The sequence below is a fragment of the Notamacropus eugenii genome, chromosome 5, assembly GCF_028372415.1.
Source record: "Notamacropus eugenii isolate mMacEug1 chromosome 5, mMacEug1.pri_v2, whole genome shotgun sequence".
NCBI lineage: Eukaryota > Metazoa > Chordata > Mammalia > Diprotodontia > Macropodidae > Notamacropus > Notamacropus eugenii.
In genome coordinates, this window is record NC_092876.1 from 218,122,825 (window position 1) to 218,146,236 (window position 23,412).

Below are 23,412 nucleotides of genomic sequence, written 5' to 3' on the forward strand. Positions count from 1 at the left end.
TGCATGACTGAAATGACTTTTTCATCATTCTTGGCAGCAGCCACAAGAATACCTTGTCTGAGTTTCACCAGATAAATACGAGGTTTAATTTGAGAGGAAGCTAGTTAATGGGAAATTTCAAAACATGTGAACCATATAGAAAAGCTTCTAACTCTTTAAAAACATACAAACAGTGACTCAAATAATGAGAAGAGAATCCTTAGCAATAATACTAAAAACATAAGGCACATGGTTATCTTTGAAAACAAGATAGCCATGTGTACTTCTGCTGGGCCTGCCTTGAGGTCACTTCTGGCAGAAAGGAGGAGGAGAGAAGAAAAAATGCTGATTTTTCCTTTGCCTGTCAGAAGAGGAGTCTTGTCTCCACTGCTGCCCACAGACAGAGTGAGGAGTCCTGACATTCCCTCCTGCAAAGGAGGAATGCTTTATTTAATAAGCCGAATGACTCCTCCTCTGCAAATTCCAGATAGTTGAGATTTTGCTGTGTTATCATTTTACCTTTAAACAGCACTCTGTATGTTTTCAAAGTGCCTTTGATGTTATCCCATGTGATGAGCCTCTGTGTGTCTGGTAGAGTACACCTTATAAACACATAGATTTAGAGCTGGAAGTAACCTAAGAAGTCATCTAGTCACTTCATTTTACAGATTTTACAGAAGAGTTTAAGCTACTTGCCCAAAGTCACACTGCTAATAAGTGGCATAGCTTGGAATTGATCCTAAGTGTTTTAGTCTCCAAGCCCAGCACTTGGAAATAAAAGTATGCCGTGCTATTTCATCCAAATGAGACAGATGAGGAATATGAGGCATTGAAGGATTATAATCTGCCTGTAGTTATTGTGTAGCAGAGATGGGTAGAGCTCTGGACCTCTGAGTGCCTGCCCCATCACTGGGAAATGGGGAGAATACATCAACATGCCATCGGCCAAAGTGAAAATGTATAATCCTGTTAGGTTGAGTGTCCAACTTAAGAAAGGCTATTTAATGCTTTTATTGATCCTATGGATCAGGTGTAGGGGAACCAACATCAGAGGCTGGGCTTAGTCTAGAGGAGTCAGTCAGAGTCACCTACAGGGCCTAGTGGAGGTGGTGGTTCAGTCATTTCAATCGTGTCTGACTCTTTGTGATCCTATTTGAGGTACTAGAGTGGTTTGCCATTTCCTTTTCTGGCTCATTTCACAGATGAGAAAACTGAGGCAAATAGAGTTAAGTGACTTGCCCAGGGGCACACAGCTATTAAGTGGCTGAGGGTAAATTTGGACTGGGGAAGATGAGTCTTTGTGCCTGTAGGCCAGACACTCTATCCACTGTGCTTCCTAGCTGCCTTAGTGGAGGTATATGCAGACCAAAGAATGACCTAGCAAAAGTCTGAAGAGGATTACGTTCTGCTTTAAACATAAACCCTAAGAATTTTAGAGTTGAAATAGACCTCAGAGATCTAATTCAACTGGCTTATTTTTTATATGGGGAAACTCAGGCCCATGGTTATTAAACAATTTCCTGAAGGTCACACAGGTAGCATAGAGCAGCCCCTGCGGGGTTTGAACCCAGGACTTCTAGCTTTAAATCCAGTGACCATTTTAGTATACTGCCCCCAGTGTGTTTTGTGTTCCATCACTTCTCTCAGATCATGTGTAATATGATATCATTAAGAACATTTACCAGGAGGCTATACTTTTAACAAGTTCATTGTTGAAAGTTATTCATTGGTAGAAATGATTTGACATGTGGTTGGGTGCCTCTAGGGCAACGTTTGCTGTAACTGTTAACCAGAAGAGTCACATGGTGACCTTGGCCCTTGTGGAGTCTACTATAACATCATAACATAGAAACTGGAGAATCTTGAAGGGTCTCAGGGTGAGCATGAAAGAGAAACACATGTGATTTTAAAAGATGTGTTTCTTCCCGTCATAAAGACCTCCAAGGTCCCTTCCAGCCCTCAATTTATGAAACTATGAAGAAACAGATAAACTGACATCGTAGGGATGGTTACATGTGCTGTGAACAAATGCTCCAGATATAGACTGAATATGTTAAAAAAAATTAAACAAACTTTAAAAAAATACATTCTTATTGATATTTTTTGTTTTTACATTACAAAAAATTCTCCCTGTATCCCATCTCTTCTCCCTTCCACAGCAAAATCCCATAGAACAGAGGACCTTCTTTTAAAGAAAAGGAAAAAGAGAAACAAAAATTGTCAAAACCCATCAGTATATATATCAAGAAGTCTGAAAATATAAGCAGTCTTTCCCAACCAAGGCTCTTCCATCTCTGAAAATAAGAGCACATCCCCAGCACCTAGCATGGTGTGAAGCACATTATGATGTTTAATAAGTGCTTTGTGATTGATTGAGTCAAGGAGAGTGTACTCCATCCCAAGTGTAGGAGGGTTGACTTGTGGGAATGTGCGGAGGTAGGAAAGAGGGAGTGTTGGTAGTACAGAGTCCGAGTTCTTAACCTAGAGTCTACAGACCCCTTAATATTTCAAGAGTCTGTGAACTTGGATATTTATTTTCACTCACTTCTAAATGGAATTCAGCATTTTCTTCAGTTATGAATGTAGGCAACAAGACATTCTAAGAAAGGGTCCTTAGATTTCACCAGACTACCAAAGGTGTCCACGACACCCAAAAAGTTAAGAATCTATGTTCTAGAGAGGGTGTGAAGGATAAAGTAATGAGAACATGACTGGAGAGGCCACGTGGGGTTGGGACATTTCGTTTCTTGTCCCATTGTTTTGACTATAAAAATGGAATCTGTTGGCTGTCTTAGGGTTAGTAGTGCTAAGTAACAACGACAGCGTGGGTCTATAAGCATGACAAAAAGGGAAAAGTTATAAAACTAGGAGAGGTCTTAGTATCTTATAGAAGTAGAAAGTCCTGGTCTTTCTTAGCTTTCATCTTTTACTTCCATATTTTTGTTAGTCTCTCAATTGAGCCAGAAGGCCACAGTCCTTCATGAATTGTACAGTTGACTGGACTTTTGGGGTGAAATGGATTTCAGTTGCTTATTCTTTCTAGGATTCTCAACTTCTTCTAAAATATGTTTTAATCTGTTTTTTTCCCCCTCAGTCTGGATCTCTTGGGTGCCAAAGGTACTTCGGGTTCCAAAGATTTCCTTCCTAGGTTGTAGGCAGTCGTATATTGACTTGCCAGAGGCATCACTTATTTTGGGCCCTTGGAATGCCCACTTTTCTTCTCTGAATGACCTATTCTATTTACCCAAGACATTTTTACTAACTGGTGAGCCTGGTTCTACATTTTGGGTGGAGCCTGTGTGTTTTCATTCTTTGTAGGCTTATGCGTAGTCCTTGTGTTATTTCACTTGTTATAGGTGGCACCACCATCCTTGAGTTCCTAGCCACCTTCAACTACAGCCCTCATTTTTTTTTTTCTTTTTTGTTCCAGGCCCTTTCCTCATTAGATCTCCCACTGATCTCCTGTTACTCTGAGGGGCACTAGTTTTTAGCTCACTTGTAGAGCTGAAATAGGTGACTGACTGACAGGTCTTGAGTTGCCTGATGAGGTAGTATCAGCTCTTTCTTGGCCCAGGTTCTTGGCTCCACCCAAGTCCCCAGGTTCTCTTTGACTCATTCAGGCACCCTCCCCAGGGAGTGGTTTTCCAAAATCCCATCATTATAATTTTATAGCTTTATGATATTAAAAAAATACTTCCAGTAAACATAACAATAATCAGATAATTTCCCTCAACAATGAGAGATTATGCTACTGCAGAGGTCTCTTTGGTAACTCTTTGCTTACTATTTGCGTATATTACCAGTGGATAGAATGGATGCTGCGATTTTCACAAGTTGTGTAAACTGAATTTTTGTCAATAGAGTTATGTTTCAAGTGCAGTAGTGGAGTTTTTTACTAAGCAACCTGGTCTTTCTGTAATGCAAATAATTATACTCTCACTTATTTTGTGCAAATGTAGATTTTTATATATTGAGAAGATTTTCTTAAAAATAGAAGATACAGTCGTCCAAGCAGCTTGTATTCCATGTGGGTCAGCACCTATCTATTTTGTAACACATTTAAAAGCCTAAATAAATAAATGAACACACACAAACACACACACACACACACACACATACCCACACACCCCTCATTTAAAAAATGTCATCTCAATGAAAATCCAGACTTATATTTTTCCTACCTTTCTCAGCCAAACTCCTAGAAAAAGTTGCCTGTATACATAAGGCCTCCCTCCTCTTGTTTCTCAACCTTTTGCAACCCAACTTCCAACATCCTCATTCAGACTATTCTCTCCCAAGTTATCAATGATCTTGTAATCATTAAATCTGCTCATTGTAGACTTCTTTTTTGACTTACCTGCTGCTCTCTGGGGCTATGTGACATGCTTTCTCTTGTTTTTCCTCCTCCTTTTTTGCTCCTTTTGAGTCTTGTTTCCTGGCTCATCATCCATATCCTGATCCCTAACTATTGGGTGTTACCCACGGTTCCATACTGGAACCTCTTTTCTTGTCCTTCCAGACCAGCTAATGTTAACCTTTTTTGTGTCATGGACTTTTTTTGTAGGCTGGGGGTGGGGGGAGGAGGAGGATATGGAATCCTTTTCAGAATAATGTTTTTAAATGCATAAAATTAAATAGGATTACAAATAAATAAATGGGATTATAAAAGGAGACCAATTATGTTAAAATACAGTTATCAGTATATTTAAAGAACAAGTTCATGGCCTGGGTAAGAACCCTTATTCTACATTCTCTTGGTAACCTCATCAACTCCCACCGATTTATATATCATCTTTTTTGAAACTGGTTCAAAAATTTGTATATCCAGTTTAATACCAGTCTTTCCTTTGAACTTTAGTCATGAATCACCAATTGAAACATCTCAATCCCAACATACCTAAAATGGAACTCATTATCTTTTCCCCAAACCCTCCTTCCTCTAGACTTCCCAGTTTCTACCAAAGGCAGCAAGCACCTTCCTTATGGTCTTCTGCTTTTGACTTGGTATTAATCTCCACTGCTCACTCCTCCTTGCCCTGCACGTCTAATTAGTTACCAAGTCTTGCTGTACTTACTACCAAAGGATCTCTCCCATCTACCTTGCCCCTTTCTTCACTCACACAGTTCCCATTTAAATTTAACTCCTAATCACCTCTTCCTTAGATTATTGCAACAGCCTCCTAATTGGTCCCCTTGCCTCACATTTCTCCCTGCCAACTCATCCTACTCATTGCTGCCTCAGTGATTTTCTTCTGTTGCCTAGAAGATAAAATATAAACTCCTTTGTTTTGTTTTTAAAATCCTGCATGACTTACTCCTTATTTATCTTTCCAGCCTCATTGGCCGTTCCTTCCCTCTGTCCTTTTCCAGGATCCTGCCGAACAGCACTCCCATGATCCCCCTGCCTTTCCACTGGCTGTCTCACGTCTCCAAAATATCCCTTTTCTTTATCTCTTCCTTTCAGAATCTCTCTCTTCATGTAAGACATAACTGAAGTGTCACCTCCATGAAACCTTTCCAGATTCCCACCTACTTATGTGTATGCAGTATTGGTTCTTCCTCCCAAACTCTTCTGTATTTACATACTTTGTATTTTATTTCTTTTGAATGTTTATTCTGTGTATGCTTATATCTGTACTTGCTGTCTTCCCTATGAGCATATAAACTTCCGTGTGTGAGTGGGGATTATTTTGTACTTGTATCTCTATACCTACCAGCACAGTGTCTGGCACACTGAGTAGGGGCTTGAAAAATGCTTGTTGATTGATTGAAAGACTGTTACACTCGATATTTTAAGTGAGGAAAGTGCATTCACATGTTTTAGGAAGATTTTTTTTTTTTTTTGGCAGGTCAGTGCCTAACAAGGTATATTGCATATTATAAATACCTAAAATAATTGTTTGAATAAGCATGACATGAATGGATTTAAATGAGTTAAAACCATTGTAGTACATTTAACCAGAAAATTCCATTCACCAAAACACCATATTTCCCTAAGCAAGTTGGTAGGTTTTGTTGAGCAATTTATTTTTCTTTATTGTTTGTGTTGGTGGAAATTAAAAGTTTCAGAGAGAATTGGCCCCTTTGAAGAGAGAAAAAGAAGGTCACCTATATGTTATCTAGCTGCATGGGTTTAGGTTGTAAATATAAGAACTTTTTTTGCAGTAACCTTGTCATTTGTTGGCTTTGTATTTAATGGCTTTGAAGGAATTTTTTCTTGTGAATGATGGAGAAGGGCAGCAGAGGTGAGTTATTTACGGAAGAATATTTTCATCATCATGTAACACACCTTGAGCTAATCATTGGAATAGTTCATCTGCGTTCTCCTGTGGAACAGAGGCAAGGGTGTCATATTGGCTTCTTATGGGTGTAGAATGATTTATTTTTATGAAAAGGAGTTTTTATTTTTTAGAGGGGAAGGTCTAGGTAGCACCAATGATTGGTGAGCTTTTTTTCCTTGGCTTTAGGGAATCTTTGGAAATTATTTACTAAATTGGCAAAGGAAGTGTGTCAGGAAAGAGACTTCACACAAATACTCAAACACACACGTGTATCATACTTTTTTTCCCCCTTAGTCCTTTCATGATTAAGGAAATTTACCTTTTAAGTTAAAATGCCTCATCTTTGGTGTATACACTTTCAATGGCAAAAGCGTGAGGTATTTTGAGCAAACAAAACTTTGGTGTTGCAGGAAAGACTGTTCAGCTCATATATGTAGATTTGCATACATTATTAGTCAAATTATATTCTCTAAAATGTAATCACTCATAAGAAAAACCTAATATGATAGGGTTTCTCTCTAAGGGCTCTAGTCATAGGATTATAGGTCCTTAGATTTGGACTTTAAGGTCATCCAGTTCATCTGTCAGTAAAGTGGGAAAATTGTAGTCCTTGCCCAAAGGGTATGTAATAAATGAGTTGGATAAAATAAGATAAAATGTTATTTTATCTTTATCTCATAATTTAGAAGATTGAAGATGAGTCACAGTTCACTTTTGTAGCAATAGCCAATCATGGATTGAACTCCCAACACCATGTCACCTACTCCTCCCCCATACAAGCTCCCATGCCCTCACGGCTTAACCAAAACCTGTGGTAGCAGCTGTCCAGGTACCATTGGGAACTACTCCTGCTTTTCTAATGGCTGCAGCAGGTACCCTTCTGAGGGTGAACTGTCTCGCCCTTTTCACTTTGGTTTGGTCAAAGTGAATACCACAAGATGGGCAGGCATGGCTTACAGTACATTACATTACATTATCCTCCCTCCCCATACACCCATCCTCAACTTACCCCTCTTTTGAATCCTTTAAACTATTCCAGTTACTCAAGTTCTCAACCTTAATGTCAGGTTCAGCTCTTCTCTCTCACTCCACATATGGTCATTTGCTAAATCTGTCATTTCTCCCCCTGCAGCTCCCAAATCATCCATTTTTCCACTGGCAGAGCCACAACTCTAGTGGAGTCCTTCATCATCTCTCTCTGGGACTCTTACAAGAATAACCTTCCAGCTGGTCTCCCTACCTTAAGCCTCACCCCCTCTCTGGTTCATCCTTCCCATAGCTGTCAGGTTGCTACTATACAGACCTCGGTCAGGTCTGACCAAGTTACTTTCCTACTCGTTAAACTTATGTGGTTCCCTAGTTACGCTAGGATAAAATACTATTTCATCTTTCTCTAATAATTTTTCACTTTCTACTCCTTGTAAAAGCTCTATGTTGTACATAATTATTGGAATAGTAATAAATGTATGTGATTTATAAATAACTATAAATAAATTGGAGGTATGTGCTGAAAATTATTTTTTGTAAATGAGAATGTACAACCTCAAAAGATAGGAGGCTGTTGTTTAGTTCAAACTTGAGTTGAAGCAGAAAGGTCATCTGCAAAGTAATCCCCTCCACTGAGATTTCTAAAAGGTTATTCCTTATAACGAACCTAATATCTGCATCCTTTTAATTTTTTTGGCCTTAGTTTTCCCCTCTGGGGTGTTGCCCTCTCAGTCTGCTCAGTAATACCAGAGTAATGATAGTGAACCAGTGGTAGGTTTTTTAATGTGTCCTAATATCCCACTTGTTATTATTACCTATAGATAAGAGAAATTTTGTTTGTTATTTGTTGTCTGACTCTTCGTGACCCCATTTGGGTGTTTTTTTTTTTTTGGCAAAGAATACTTGAGTGGTTTGCCATTTCCTTCTCAAGCTCATTTTACAGATGAGGATACTGAGGCAAACAGGGTTAAGTGAATTGCCCAGGGTCACACAGCTAGTAAGTATCTGAGCCTGGATTTGAACCCAGGAAGCTGAGTCTTCTTGACTCCAGACTCCAGCACTCTATCTATCCACTGTGCCACCTTAGTCAGCTCTCTCAATTAAGCACAGATAACTTTTCTGGAGCTATTAATGATGTTTCAGATAGACTGCATTTTTAAACCCAGGACAAAAAACCTAGACTAACTGCAAAAGAGTTGCTATTTTTAATTTTCCCCAGTTGTACCTTTCAAGTTATTTTTTTTTTGGTTGTCTGTGTTTTTAGCCCATGTGTCATTTGACAACCTGTTGATTCTTGAGGCTGTTCTTATCAAAATGTGTTTTTTATTAAACTAACTCTACTGAGTGTAGTGTTGACACCTGCTTGGAGAATGATCTGGGTTTGTGGAGAAGAAACTTTTAAAAGAAGTTTCCCAGCAGTATGCTCTTTTGGATTTAGTTTGAAATTTAGCATTGAGGGAGCTCCCCCTTGTGGTAAAATCTAGATAAACAAAAATCTACACAAGATATTTCCCTGATTTCTGTGGCCCTTCCTAGTCTATCTACTGATGACTTCACCCTGTGGTTGTTCCGATAATTTCTTTCTTTTAATTACTTTAAGCTCTCAGGGAAAAGAGAAACTCCTTTTTTGATTGGTCTTGAGTTTACCATTATTCTGAACCACATATAAATCAAAGTAACAGTATTTAAAAAAAATTCCATTAATAGAGGGATTTTGTGGGGGAGAGGGTGGTAAATTACCATCTTGAACTATCTTTTAATTAGAATATGCCTTTGGTCTATTTGTTTAAAATTGCCCAATGCCTGTTGCCATCTTGGAATAGACGTGAGCTATTTGTTTTATCTTTTGAAATCTCTCCCAAGCTGTAGGCAAGTTGGGGAGTTATTACTTTATTAGCTTCTTCTCTTCCTTTTCCCAGGTGTGCAAAAACGTTTTTACATTTATGGGAAGAGGGGCTAAGTAGGCAGCTGTGGAAACAAGCCAGAGCATCTGATTAATACGTACCACAATGTGTGAGAAAGTATTATGGGGGTGGAAGGAGAAATCACAACTGCCCTGGAGTTCCAGGGCACAGGATAAGACAGCAGGTCATGGAGTGTTTAAGTTGGGAATTAAAAAAAGGAGAGAGGGAAGAGTGAGAGAAGACTGGGGATTTGTGTGATGATTTAATTTTGCCTTGATCTTGACCTGGGTTAACTGCTTTGTAGTTGCGAGGCAAGGGTTTAGTGTTACAGGGAGCCATTAAATGAAAAAATTCTCGACCAAGAAGCAGCCAGACAGTCTGTTTCAGTTCTAACAACTGAATCTGTCAGAAAGACGTGTGTGTGCGTGTGTGTGTGTGTGTGTGTGTGTGTATACATACACATGCTGCCTTGAAGACTGCAACCCTAAGTGCAGGATCTTAAAACTTTTGAGAACAGTTTTTGAGAGTGAGCTAACCCCTAAGCTTTCTAGACACTTAAGATTTTACTTTCTTTGGCAACTCGAGAAAATTAAATGAGAATTAAAGTCATGACTATCTAGGAGATTTAATGTGGAAAACTTTACTCTATTATGTGGCGTGCCCAGTGCATTGGAGATATAAATGTGGAGTAATAGTGACCTTGGAAGGGTTGTGACTAGTCCGGATTTCTGTAAGTTGCTGAGAAGATTCCAGCCTCCATTGGATCAGCAATAATCCTTAAAAATAAAGCTGACTTTAAAATTCCTGTAGTAGTACTGTCAGCAATTATTCACTCATCGTATTTCCAAGTGGTAGAGGGATCCAGAAGATCACTTTGTTGCCTGATCCCTTGGATTCTTAACTGACATCAACTACTATAAGCATTTAACATAAAGTCTTCAAGGTGATATTCCACAGGAATATGTGTCTATCTTTTTAGCCTCAAGGAAAGTATTTTACTGGCATGTAAGCCTGGGTAACTAAATGTGGTTATATGTAATTGGCTTTTCTCGTAAACGGTAGGCTTTTAATAAATGTCTATTGATACTGGAAACCAAATCCTAAGTTTCAGGGTGTCGGCTGTTCACCGCAGGAATAAAGAGAAAACGTTTTCCTCAAGTAAATGTTTTTCCTTGTGAGGCATGTGCCAGAGTACAGTAGAAAGACCACCAACTTCTAAGTCAGAGGTTGTTGAGTTGTTCGGTTATATCCGATTCTTTGTGACCCTGAATACCGTAGCACACCAATGCTGTTCATGATGTTTCCTTGGCAAAGATACTAGGATGATTTACCATTTCCTTTTCTGGTGGATTAGGGCAAATAGGTTAAATGACTTGTCCAAGGCCATATAGCTAATTAAGTGTCTAAGGCCAGATTTGAACTCAGGTCTTCCTGACTCCAGGCCCAGCACTCTGCCCACTCAACTATGTAGCTGCCCACATGTCAGAGTACCTGGGTTCAAATTTAGCACCTCACACTTAATACCTATGTGACTTTGAGCAAGAACTATAACCCCCTGGACCTCAGTTGTCTTATCTGTAAAGGAGTTGAACTAAATGACCTCACAAGTCTCTTCTAGTTCTAAATTTATGGCCCTGTGAGTATAGAATCATAAACTTTCATTCTAAATTAATTATATACTTTCTGTTAATCCTTTAATTTCTATTTATTAACTTCTAGAGTTAATTGGAAGTTGCATATAAATCTCCAGACTTTTGGATGGCAAGTCTTGTGACCTCCTAATCAAGATCATTTTTGCTTAAAAAAATCTATCATTTGAAAAATAAATAAAATCCACCATTTGTAAATTAATAAGACTGAATTCTTAATGTTTGATTGGTATAGCAAACTCCTCTTGGGTGATCTCTGCTTCATGTTTGTGTCAGGGGTCCCCCACCTCTGGTTTTATAGTAACTTCAGTGTCACTTTGCTATTTCAAAAGATATTGAGAAATTCTTTATTAAAAATTAATTTACTTTAAAAAGGAAATTTTTGAAATTCTCTGTACGTCATCCCAATGCAGAAGTGCATATGTATAGAACACTTAGAAAAGAAAAATCTTGGTAAGACCCTCCTGTCTTTTGTTGACCAGATTCTCAGTCTCTGTATCTGCCTGTCTGTCTGATCTCTCGTCTCCTCTTGTCTGCTGGTCCTCCCCACTCTTGCCCAGGCAGCGAGATAAGTGACATTTGTACTTTTTGAAGCACTTATGTAGTCAGTGGTCAGGTAAACTCTTCACATCTCTGCACTATTTAGAATCTATGACCTTTATTTTTCTCCCCTCTTATCTTGGACCTGACCATGGTTGCTCTGACCTCCTGGATTGCAATATGTTCTCTTTGAAGTTGCCCTTGAAAGCCTGACAGAGCAATCAAAGGTCTCCAGATTTCAAACAAGATTCTTCTTAACATACTAAATACAAGGAACCTCACTACCTTTGTCCTCAGGGTTCCTGCTGTGGTACTGTTGATATAGATCTTTTTGGCATTCCTTGAAAAGAAGAAAATAACTTTTCTCTTAAGGAAATAATACTCTATTGAAATTCTACCATATAACTATTTTGAGTTTCCTCCCTTTTTTGGGAGGGGGGGGGGGTAATGTGTATTGCTTCTGTTATCTTGATGGAGAGACTGGAACTGATTTGGAGTAGAAAGACTTGAGTTCAAGTGTGTCTGGCCATTTACTAATTAAAAGACTGATGTCAAACTCAAATAAAAGAGGATTCCAGCTGGTTACATATTGACAAGCAAGGTTAAGTGACTTGCCCAGGGTCACACAGGAAGTGTCTGAGGCCAGATTTAAACTCAGAAGACTCCAGTCTGGCACTCACTCCATCTAGCTGCCCCCACGTAGTGACTTAGAAAACCAAACATTAACATTATCTGTTGTATTTTTATTTATTTTATTAAGGATTTCCCAATTCTACTTAAACTGGTTCTGGCCACGCATGAGAGGTTTCGCCAGTTACAAATTTGACTTCTATGTTGCGTGGAAAGCCCTGGACTTTGAATTAGGAAAGACTGATTTTGAATCTTGCATTTAAGTGTGACCTCAGACAAGCCTTAGTTTCCTCATCTGTAAACTGAAGATGATATTATTTGAATACTTTGTCCTAAGGTTTTTATGGGAAACAAATCAGATAATATACATAAAGAGGAAAGCCCTTATGAAATTGCATGATCTTGGGAAAGTCTCTTAAATCAATCACCAAGTATGTGCTACGTGCATGGTGTGAGGTGCTAGCGATGCAAATATGAAAAAATGAAACAATCCCTGTTTGCAAACATTTGACATTCAAATAGGGGACACACGTGTGTGTGTGTGTGTGTTTGTGTGTGTGTGTGTGTGTGTGTGTACACAGCATAATTAGAAAGTAAGTACAAATATTTACAAAATAGTTAAAAAGGCATTTTGGAGGAAGGCATTTGGTGGAGAAATCAAGAATGATTCATGATGCTAGGTGAGCTGAATCTTAAAGGAAGAGAGGTCAGGAGGAAGCGAGTGCATTTCAGGACTGTGCGGATGGACTTCACTTCGAAAAGGCGGAGACAGGAGATGGTACATTGTATGTGAAGAACATAGAGAAGAGCGGTTGGATTGGACCAGATGGTTGGCAGTCATATCTAGAGAGGCTGCGCAGACAGGTCGTGGCCATTGTGAAGGGCTGAAAAGCTAAACAGAAAATTGTATTTTATTCCAGAGACCATTAGGAAGCCAATGATGTATTGATTGATTCGGGAGGTCACATGGATTGATTAGGGAATTCACAGGGCCTTATCAGCCCTTAAGAAAAGTTACTTAACACTATGTGGAGTGAGATTTGAGGAAGAGATCAATTAGGACCTTTCTAGATCTCAGTTTCTTTGACTGTAAAGTGAAGGGTTTGAACTAAGTAATCCCTAAATCCTTTCTAGAAGTCAAGAAACCTTGAGATTGGAAAACTTTGAGTTTTGAATAAACCTGATAGTTGTTTGAATGAACCTATAGAATATCAAAAATGGGGCCTATCCATTGTGAGACGTTTTCTTTCACAGGAAAGGTTTTTTACTCTGAGTGCTTTTTTAAAAATACACTCATCAAGGAAATTTATTGTTCAGCATATCAAGGAAAAAAGTAGTTGTTTTGGTGAGAGTAGGTGTACAGGTCAAATCCTATTATGTTGATATACAGCAATCCCATTATTTTGTTGTAGAGGAATAAACAACAGAAATCACTAAAGCAAATCGACAGATTTAACTTTGGAAGTATGTGCTCTTAGAGACACCTTCATTTTAATAGTTCTTGCAAAATGAGATATATGGACTGTATAGTACAGTCATTCCTGGGTCAAGTTCTCCCTTCAGAGTTTTCTAGATTGCAGGCTGCCGAAGGGTAAGCACTTGACCTCATTCATATTTTTTATTTCCCATAGTCTCATATACATCATAAGGTGCACATAAGTACAGATTTGCGGATTCATCTCTCGTTTTCCCTGTAGATTTGTAGCTTTTAAATGTGATAAGTGACTTGAGAGTTTTGCTGGAAAACTTATTTCTATTAACTAGTTACCTATTTTTCTATGCTTTTAAACACCAAGTGGAACTCTTTTTTCCATAGGTACCTTAACTTCTTTCTGAGTTTGGTCTCTTTGCTTCTTGTTTATTCACACTAACCTTTCTCTTTACCAAAGCCCCAGCCCCAATGTTTTCCCTGGGTGGGGTGATGGAGAAAGAAGTAAAGGGGGTGGGGAGGGCAAGGAGAATTGAAGGAGGGTTTCAGAATGGGGAAAAAAAAGATATTTGAAGTTTTCTGGACTTGTCTTTTAATGCCTTTAACTCAGCAATGCATTACAATTTCTTGGCTATTCTGCCATTTGAAAATTGATCTTTAATATAATTTTCATGGTAAAGAACAAAATCAAATTCCCTCATTTACTTCTGCTTCCTCCATTCCACCCTTCCACCTCCTTTTATTTGCCACCTTGTCCTTAACAATTGGTCATAATACAAAGAAGCAAGCAGTCCAATGTGAAATGGAAACCTTAATGGAATGAAATAGACAGGAACCTTCTCTGTGAAAGATCAAGATGCTGAAATCTATGAATGACTGATAATGTCTAAGTGTTGCTTTTCACACACTTCAGATGCAGCAACTGTGTAAGATCTATTTTAAAGGCAATGAGTAGCCTCAGGTGTTTTCTAATACCAAATATTGCTTTTTCCTTCCTTTTACTGAAATATTCAGAAATGAGTACTAACCCCTGCTCTTCTTTTTCACACCCTGGAGATGAAGCCTGGTTTGTGTCTTTTCTATTTCTCTGTTGTTGAAAATATTCCTTATTGGGTGGTTTGATAGCCACAGAATAGGCGCTTTTGTTGATCAAAGTGTCAGAAAGGTCAGTAAAACAGACTTTGGGAGAAAATATATTTGGATATTCACAAGAAAGTGAGATGCTGAATCTTAAGGAGAGCTTGATGCCTTTGGGGCAGCAAATAGTTTTTTAAATCACTATATAGAACCATAATGATGAAAGGATTGACATTTCCTCAACAAATAGCCTCAAGGTCCATATACAGTTAAAGAAGTAGGCAAGTGTTATTCATCTGCAAGTCTACTCCTTTTCTGGGTGAAGTTTATGGCTGGGTCTTTGGGGTGATTTTAATTTGACCTCTTTTTGGTGTTTGTGTCGGTTTTTTTTGACCTTGTCTGCACCTAATGCAATTTTTGACCATTATTTTTTATCTCTCAATCTCTCATTTGTCAAATCTATCAATTTTTCTATCATATCTATTTGTCATCTCTCTCTGTTTGCCTATCTAGCTATCCACGTATCTACCTATGTATCTGACTATATATCTATTTTATCTATCTCTCTGCCTATCTGCCTGCCTGCCTGTCTGTCTATCTATCTATCTATCTATTTATGCATTTTTTGCTATAATTCCCTTTATATTTAAACATACCAGAGACCCAAATCCAAATGGAAAGAGTGCAGATTTATGATCTGGTAGTATCATCTGTTTTACCTTGAGCTGTAGAAACTGTCCATTAGAGCCTCACCCATCTGATACAGTCTTTTTTTTCCTGTTCTACTTTACATATTGAAATACTCATTTGACTTTCAGGACTTAAAAAAAAATAACTTAAAAAACAAACAAGAAAGAAACTGGCTACCCAGGAAACCATAGTCGGATGTCCTTGAAATCAAATAAAATATATGATTTTTATAATTATATTTTCAACACTGTTTTACAGTGTTTGAAGTACAGCAACTTTACATGAAGAGACTAAAGTATGAGCAAGATATTTATTTTTGTAGATGGGATACTTGGTAAATTAAAAACACGGATAAGGCACTAAATCCTGGGCTTGGTTTCCATAGTGTTGCTCTTTTCCCCTTTTCTCTGAGTATTTATTAACCTTTCTTCAGTTCCCTAGGAATGGGGGGGAGTGCTGGTTGGGGAAGGAGGAGAGAAGCTTTGGTTTGGTATTTCCAGGTGATATTTCAGATTCTTCATCACTGTATTCACTCTAAAATATGGCTACTGAGCTAGATAGGCATACATGGTGGAGCCTGCCTTTAATCCTGGGTATCTGAGAGGCCTAGGTTAGAGGATCCTCCTGAGCACTGGAGTGCTGAACTGCATTTGATTAGGGTAACAAGTTTGCCATCACTTGTGAGCCAGCCCTACCTCCCCACAGGTTGCTTCAAGAGGGGCAGACCAACTCAAGTGGAAATGGAGCTGATCTGTGGTAGAATTGATCTGTGAGTAGGCCCTGCATTTCCAGTCTGACCAAGATAGGAAGACCCCATCAGCCCGTGAAAAACAAATGAATGAGTGCAATTTGACCATTGGTCATACCTTAGTATACTTTGTGGGGACTCCTATTACATTCTTATTAATTTGGGGTACGAGTTGGACTAGATGACCTCTAAGACTCATTTCAAACCTAGGATTCTTTGATTCTTCTGTTTGTTCTATTTATTATTATATTCTTACTATTTACTTACTGGATCTTTTATATAGTTGATGTGTATGCAGAAATGTGCTTCATTTCGCACTTGTAGGTGACTGGTATTCAGAGATGGGGGTAGGGAGAAAATGTGCACATTTGAAGTAATCTGGTATAGATTTCTGAGTTGTGTTGTGGTCGTTTCTGACTCTTAGTGACCCCACTTGGGGTTTTCTTGGCAGAGAGACTGGAGTCGTTTGACATTACCTTCTCCAGCTCATTTTGCAGATGAGGAAACTGAGGCAAGCAAGCAGGGTTAAGTGACTTGCCAGGGGTCACACAGCTAGTAATTATTTGAGGTCGGATTTGAACTTGGGTCTTCCTGACTCCAGGTCTGGTGCTCTATCTACTTTGCCACTTACCTGCCTAAATTTCTGAGTACTGTAGTTGGTTGTCCCTATAGGAATTCTCATTTCTCCCCTGTCTGGTGCTTTTTAGAGAGGTGGTTTGTTGGTGCAGAATGAGGCCTACAGTTTCATAGATGAATGAATGAATGAATGAATGAATGAATGAATGAATGGATGGATGGATGGATGGATGGATGAATGGATGGATGGATGGCTGGATGAATGGATGAATGAATGAATATACGAATGAATAGGCAAGCATTGATTAAGTACTATGTGCCAGATACCATACTGAGCTCTGGTCAAGCAGGAATTGACCAACTACTGGTCTCAAGGAGTTTACACGATCAGTTTGTTGAGTAGTTTTGCTTTACTGTACTCATTAGTTACCAGGGGTGGTGGCATTTATGAGTGGGGGCATTGAGACAGTGATGTAAGAGAGATAAACACACAGGCTAAGCTTTCATACATTCACAGAGCAGTGTTAAGAAAGAATAGCATGGAGCTTAAGAGTATAGCAAGAGTCTTGCTGGGTTCAACTTGAATGAAAGGTGATATAACAGGAAACTCCTAGCTATCCCAGGAAGTGTTCTCTCTGAGGGAACCTTTCAAGAGAGAGCCTAGGGATGGTAATAAAATATTTCTGTACCTACCACTTCCTCTTTATTTTAAAAGCAAAGATATGTTTTATTACCACAGTCAGATATCCTGGTAGTGACTTAGCAATTATATTTTTAAAGCTCTGTTCAGATGATATACACTCATAGATTTTGGACCTAAAAGTTCCTTTAAGATTATTTAGCTAACTAGTTTAGCTCCCTCATTTTTATAGATTTGGAAACTGAGGCACAGAGAAATCAAGTGACTTGCCCAAAGTTAAATTTTAGTGGTATGATTAGGCCATTTATTGTCTTTAAAAATCAATAGTGTCAAAATCAAGAAGAAATTTGGGGGGCACTAAACATTCCATAATGATCCTGCAGATCATACATTGATTTAGAAAATCATATAATAATATTATCTAGGTTTCATTTTGTTTTTGTTTATTTTAAAATCTACTTATTAAAAATATTTCCCAATTACATTTCCATCTGGTTTGGGTGCACTTGGGAGTGTTGTAGGTGCTGTATGTTTGACCCCTCTTTTTTAAGAACATATAGGGAGCATGATATAACATCAAGAGCTCTGAATAGAGCCAGCAATCCTCTGCTCTAATCCTGGCTCTGTAAAATGAGGAGCTTAGGTGACTACAAAGGCTCTTTCTAGCAGTGGAGCCTGTGAATATGAAATGTTTTAGTGGTCCAGTTCAGTGAACATTTATTAAACATCTACAGAGAGCGATGTACTGGGCTGTGCACTAAAGGAAAAAAATAGATCACGTTTATTTATTGTGCTTTGCAGTTTACAAAGCAGTTTATTCACAACTCTGTGAGGCGGGTAGCATATATGTGTTTAGCTCCATTTTTTTCTAATAAGGAAATGGGCTCAGAGAGGTTAATATAAGTGCTAGATTATCCAGCTAGTACTTATTAAGTCAGAGGTGGGGAACCTGCAGCCCTTTTTAGGTCAGATCAGGCAAGAATGGTTAACTAAACATATAATAAAAAGAAAACAATATCCCATACCCAGTTAGATATGCCAATGAATGAAACTGATTCATTGATATGGTTAAGTCTAGCCTTCTTCTGGTGCTGATCCCAGTCTATTGGTCTATGCTTGCCAGCTGTAGGAGATTCTTGTCCATTCTTGTACTTCCATAAGTTTGCCCCAGGGGTCCCACTGACTGAGATAGAGACCCAAAGTGATTGTTCAAAATCAATTTTTATTGATATCTTTTTTTAACATCACTAGAGTTTCTCCTACCTTTTACCTCATTCCCAGAGAGCCATTCCATATAACAAATAATATTTTTAAAGGAAAAAAGAAAGAGGAGTAAGAAATTTAAAAAACAGCAAAACAATCAGTGCTTTGAAAACTCTCATAATATACTCACTATCTCATAGCGATTGACCTCTTCTGCCTTTTAAAAGGAGTTAGAGTGGAACTGTCTTCTCTTATCCTTACCTTGGGGGTAATGCTTTTTCTTTGCGATATTGCAACATTCATTTTTTTTGTTTTGTGGTTCTTTCCCTTTATATTATTGTAGTCTACGTGTATATTGTTTTCTGGATTTTGCTTACTTCACTCTGCATCAGTTCATGTAGATCTTTTCATGAATCTCAGTATTCTTCACATTTGTCCTCACTTACAACTCAGTGGAAGCGTTCTATTACATTCATGTACCATAGTTTGTTTAGCCATTTTCCAGTCAATTGTCATCTGCCTCGCTTTGAATTCTTTGTTATCATAGAAAGGGCTGCTGTAGATATTTTGGTGCATATGAGTACTTTCTTTTTATCAGTAGCCTGTCTTAGGGGTGTAAGCCTAGTGAAACCTTTGGGTCAAAACGCATGGTCATGTTTGTCACTTTTCTTGCATGATTCCAAATTGCTTTCCAAAATGACTGTGCTGTTCACAGCTCAGTTTTCTCACAACTCCTGCACTGTTGACTATTCCTATGTTTTGTCATCTTTGCCAATTTGCAGGGTGTGGGTTAGAATCTCAAGGTTGTTTTAAATTTGGATTTCTCTTATTAATATTTTAGAGTATTCTGTCACGTAGTGGCTACTGGTTTGCAATTTTTCTTGTGAGAACTATTTGGTATTATCGTAAGATAAATTTAAAAAAATGCTTGGTAGCCCAGTTTTCTTTACAGTGCAAAATTTGTTAAAATACTATTGCAATCAGTTAACTTTAGAATCTGTTTAATATTTAAAGAAAGGTAGAGAGAGGAAAATAGAACAAAATCCGAGATTTTTTATAAATGATTCCATTTTACAGTATTTTAGGCACAGCTGTGTGTGAGATTTGGCTTAAATAAAAGGACCAATTTGAGCGGAAGATATTTATATTTGCTTACTAATATTAGTTTGCCTTTGCACATTCCTACCCTTGGGGTAGTTCAGGTGCCAATGAATAACAGAAAGCTGGGTGGGAAGCTTTCCTTGTCCTGTCCAGCCTTCTGGCACCATTTTGGACCCAGATGTGCTGCATTTTTGGGTAATGAAAGAGTTGGCATCTGGAAAGTTTTACATGATAAAAGCTCCCCCCCTTTTCTTTTCTTTTCTTTTTTTTTTTAAAAGAGCAAACACTTTTTTCTAAGCTTTCTACATTGCCAGGCTGGCATGGGTGCTTTTTAAAAACCTCTTGTCTCCATTACCCTCCTCTCACTAGAGTGGGGCAGAAAGAGATAGATTGGAATAAATTCAGAAATGGTAGCAAGTTTTCTACCACTCTCCTTAGCTGTTGTATTTTAAAGATAGATACTACCCTTTTGGAAAGAGTTCAGTCTTAGAAAACCTTTAGACTGGTTTCCTGTGACTCTGTAAGACTTAGAATTGGATTAAGTAGAAAAATGTCCATCTTTGATAGTTATCTAAATGAGGATGCAGGGAGACATCTAAGAGCCATGGACCTCCTCTGGGAGAATTTTTTCCCCCTTCCTCTGAGTAAATGAAGTTGGCAAAGATCAGTTTCCCCACAGGGAATGGTGATAGAAGCCAAAAAGTACACTTGTTTGTTCCTACCTGGTGTGTGGGTATACTTCCTTAAGACTAGTTTTCCTATTTTCTTCCTTGCCCCCTCCAACCCCAGCCCCCCACCTCCAGGTGAATAACTTGTTTATAAAAACAGAACAAAAAAGCGAACTGGATCTGGGATCCTGCAGTTTTTGGTCCTTGTTAAAAACAGGCTTAATTTGACTTCCTTGAATGCAGCAACTTTTAAAAAATATTAATAAAATTCTGAAGGCATTATGTTCTTTGCTGTTGGCCCATTTAAAAATAGCAGTATAGCCAAACACATGGATTAATACATTTATTTTGTAATGCAAATAGAGAAAGGTATTTTTTGTAGTAAGCCTTTAGATGGCAGTGTCACTCACTGTTAACCACTTTTTAAGGCGTTTCAAAATTCTCAATCTAATAGAATGCTTTTGTTAGATGAGACCTCAATGATCACCCATTCATTGTACAGAGTTATCAACTGAGGCTTGGAAAATTTGAAATAATTTGTTTAGGCCGCAGAGTTAGTTAAAAGCCCCTGCGTTCCTTGAGTCCAACGCTTTCTATATTGTGCTGTGTTCTTCCTGTTCATTTAGGATGTTTCTTTTTGCTATACTTCTGTAGTTGAACACTTTTTGGACTTTTTATTGCCACATTTTCTTTTTTAAAGCTGTGGATAATTCCTATAACTTAGAAAGTTGGGTCTTTAATCAGGTTTGTTTTGTTTTGTTTTTTTTTAATAAAAATTAAACAGGGTGGAGTAAAGGTAGTGAAATGTACCTTTTTTTGTTACACCAGATCAGAAGCAGGGAAAGTGGCTGTTTCTTTTTCAGGGCAAATGCAGTTAGTTTCCAAGAAGATTACATTTCTCTTGCCCCTCACAATTAGGCTTTGCGTCACCAGCAGGATAAAATGCCCAGTGATAAAACGGCTGCTGTGCTGAAGTATTTGCAGTGTGTTAATGTTACAAGCTGTCTGCTTGCAATCTCCATCTCCTACTTCATAGATGCCAGGCAGCCAAATTATCTTCATTCAGGGGGAAAAAAGCTCTGAATAAAGAGAAGCCCTAACTACAAGTTGTCCAGGTTTGAACATGTCAGAATCACCCACTTTACATGTACTGAAGGCAGCTTTAGGAATGTCACACAGAAAATTAGCGGCTTTTGTTTACCACCAGAGTTTACATTCCCAAACTGAACTAATGTGGTTTCTTCTCTGGCAGCCCTGACTGGACATTCCCCGATTCCAACTGAAGTGGTTTGGTGTGGGTGTGGGTGGGTGCATGTGTCTGGTGGGGGGCGGGGGAGAGGAGCAGCATTTCCTTTAGACTTATTTGGAGCTTGGTGAGGACACATACTGTACATTCTGAAGCTTTCTTTGCATCTGGAAAAAATTAGACACCCTTGGATCTTTCCTACTGCAGGTCCAATCAGGAAGCCCAAGTACGTGGAGAGTCCCAGAGTGCCAGGAGATGCAGTTTTAATACCACTGAGAAAAGTGTCAGAGGCAGCAGAGTCCAATCAGAATGGTAAGAATGTGTTTTCAGTGATTTTTTTAAGAACACCCAACAATGATCTCCACTTCAGAGAGAACTAGGCAGGTAATTCCAGCATCTTTTAAAGGAATACTTTGCTGGACTACATGGTTTTCATGGGGAAGGGTTTTCCTGAAGTAGATACAGGGAACTGGTTATCTGTGTATACTCTAGAAATCCTACCTGTTGAGTGGGCCTGTGGTGAATGAGTATATTTAAGCTCTAGTTATCCTCCCGCCCCACCCCTCTTTTGTCATCTAGAGTAATGCTTTTTTTTTTTTTTTTTTGGCAGTTCTTCCTTCTCTGTTTTAAAAAGTTCAATCAGTTGACTTGGAGAAAGAAAGCTTTTATAGAAAGGGATCAGGCTTTTGTAGCTTCTTGAAAGTGAATTTATATTTTTTAAATATTTTCAAGATCTTTAAATAGAACCAACATATAAGCATTTTAATAATAAGGGAGAAAAACTCTCTAATTGGATTTAATATGATACATTGACAATTGTTTTATTTGTACTTTTTCTCCTGTCTGTATATTTCTAGAAGTATGTTTAGCTGACATTAAATGAAGTCATTGCATATACAAGATTTATAAATAGCTCTCTTTGTTCTTTTGATGTGATTCTAAGAATTCACTTGTTAATTCCTATACAGGCCAATTTCAGTTTATAGAAAGAACTGTTAAAAAAAAGTTCATCTGTAAATTGGTTTGGTACTTTATAACACGTTTTTTCCATAGTAACAATGTAATAAGTGATGATTAAGTTTACAGGATAGCCCATTTTGTCTAGTTTCTCCCATTTATAAAATGAGGAAATATATAATTATTCAAAGAGGGTCACTTTGAGGAACAAATAAAATAATGCATACAAAGGGTTTTATAAACTATAAATCTTAAAAATAATAATGATTATATATATTAATACATGTTATCTTTAAGAATAACAATGATGATGATTAAATTTATAATTTGGTGACTAAACTTTGCTGGACTGCATGATTTTTATAGAGAATATTAAAAGGATTTTTTCTGTGAAGTTTGGATTCAGTCAAAGGGCCATACTTGAGGACCTAGAGGGCCACACATGGCCTTGAGGCCCCAGATTCCTCATCCCCGGTTTAGTCTGTTGGAATGTAGTATTATAGATTAAAACTTAATTTCATTCTTAGATTTTGAGCTTGGAAGGGACCTTAAAGGTCAAGGGTCCAACCCCTTCATTTTACAATTGAGGAAACAGACCCATAAGGGTTAAAGTGATTTGCTAGCTTGTAATCTCCTGAAGTAGACTTAGAATCAGTTCTTTCTTATTTTTAAATTCAGTGCTCCATCCACTGCCCTGTACTGCCTCCTTTAATTATTTATAAAAAAAATTCTTATTAAAAACTTGTGAATGCAACTTATCCCTCTTGACACATCAACTGCCCAAGCAAATTTGGGAATCCCCTGCCAGTAGCTAAGGCTTTCATTGGAGAGGGTTGGTATGAGTATCCTAATGATGGCATTATAGGAGTTGGGGATGGAGTAAGGAAGAATGAAGTACAGTATGGGAAAGAGTGAAGATGTTTGAGTTGAATCTGAGAGGGAATAAGTAGGAACAGTGCTAGGACCAACATTTGAAGAACCTTGGGGGCAGGAGAGCCAGATTCTCCCCATTCCTCCCTTGCCCTACACGATAGGACGGGTTTTCCTTTCTTCTCATTTTTCCAGGTCACATCCAGTAGAGACACAACTGTGTCTGTTTATTATAAG

At 38.2% G+C, this 23,412-nt stretch overlaps 1 protein-coding gene across 4 annotated transcripts in view; it reads left to right on the forward strand.

Annotated features, from left to right (window-relative positions):
- The window catches only part of TANC1 (tetratricopeptide repeat, ankyrin repeat and coiled-coil containing 1), a 259,324-nt gene that overhangs the window by 127,550 nt on the left and 108,362 nt on the right, over positions 1-23,412 (forward strand). For all 4 annotated transcript variants that reach the window (XM_072612108.1, XM_072612110.1, XM_072612111.1 and 1 more), the window contains exon 4: positions 21,556-21,660. In XM_072612108.1, the coding sequence (XP_072468209.1) occupies positions 21,556-21,660 (105 nt within the window). The remainder of the gene's footprint in view (positions 1-21,555; positions 21,661-23,412) is intronic.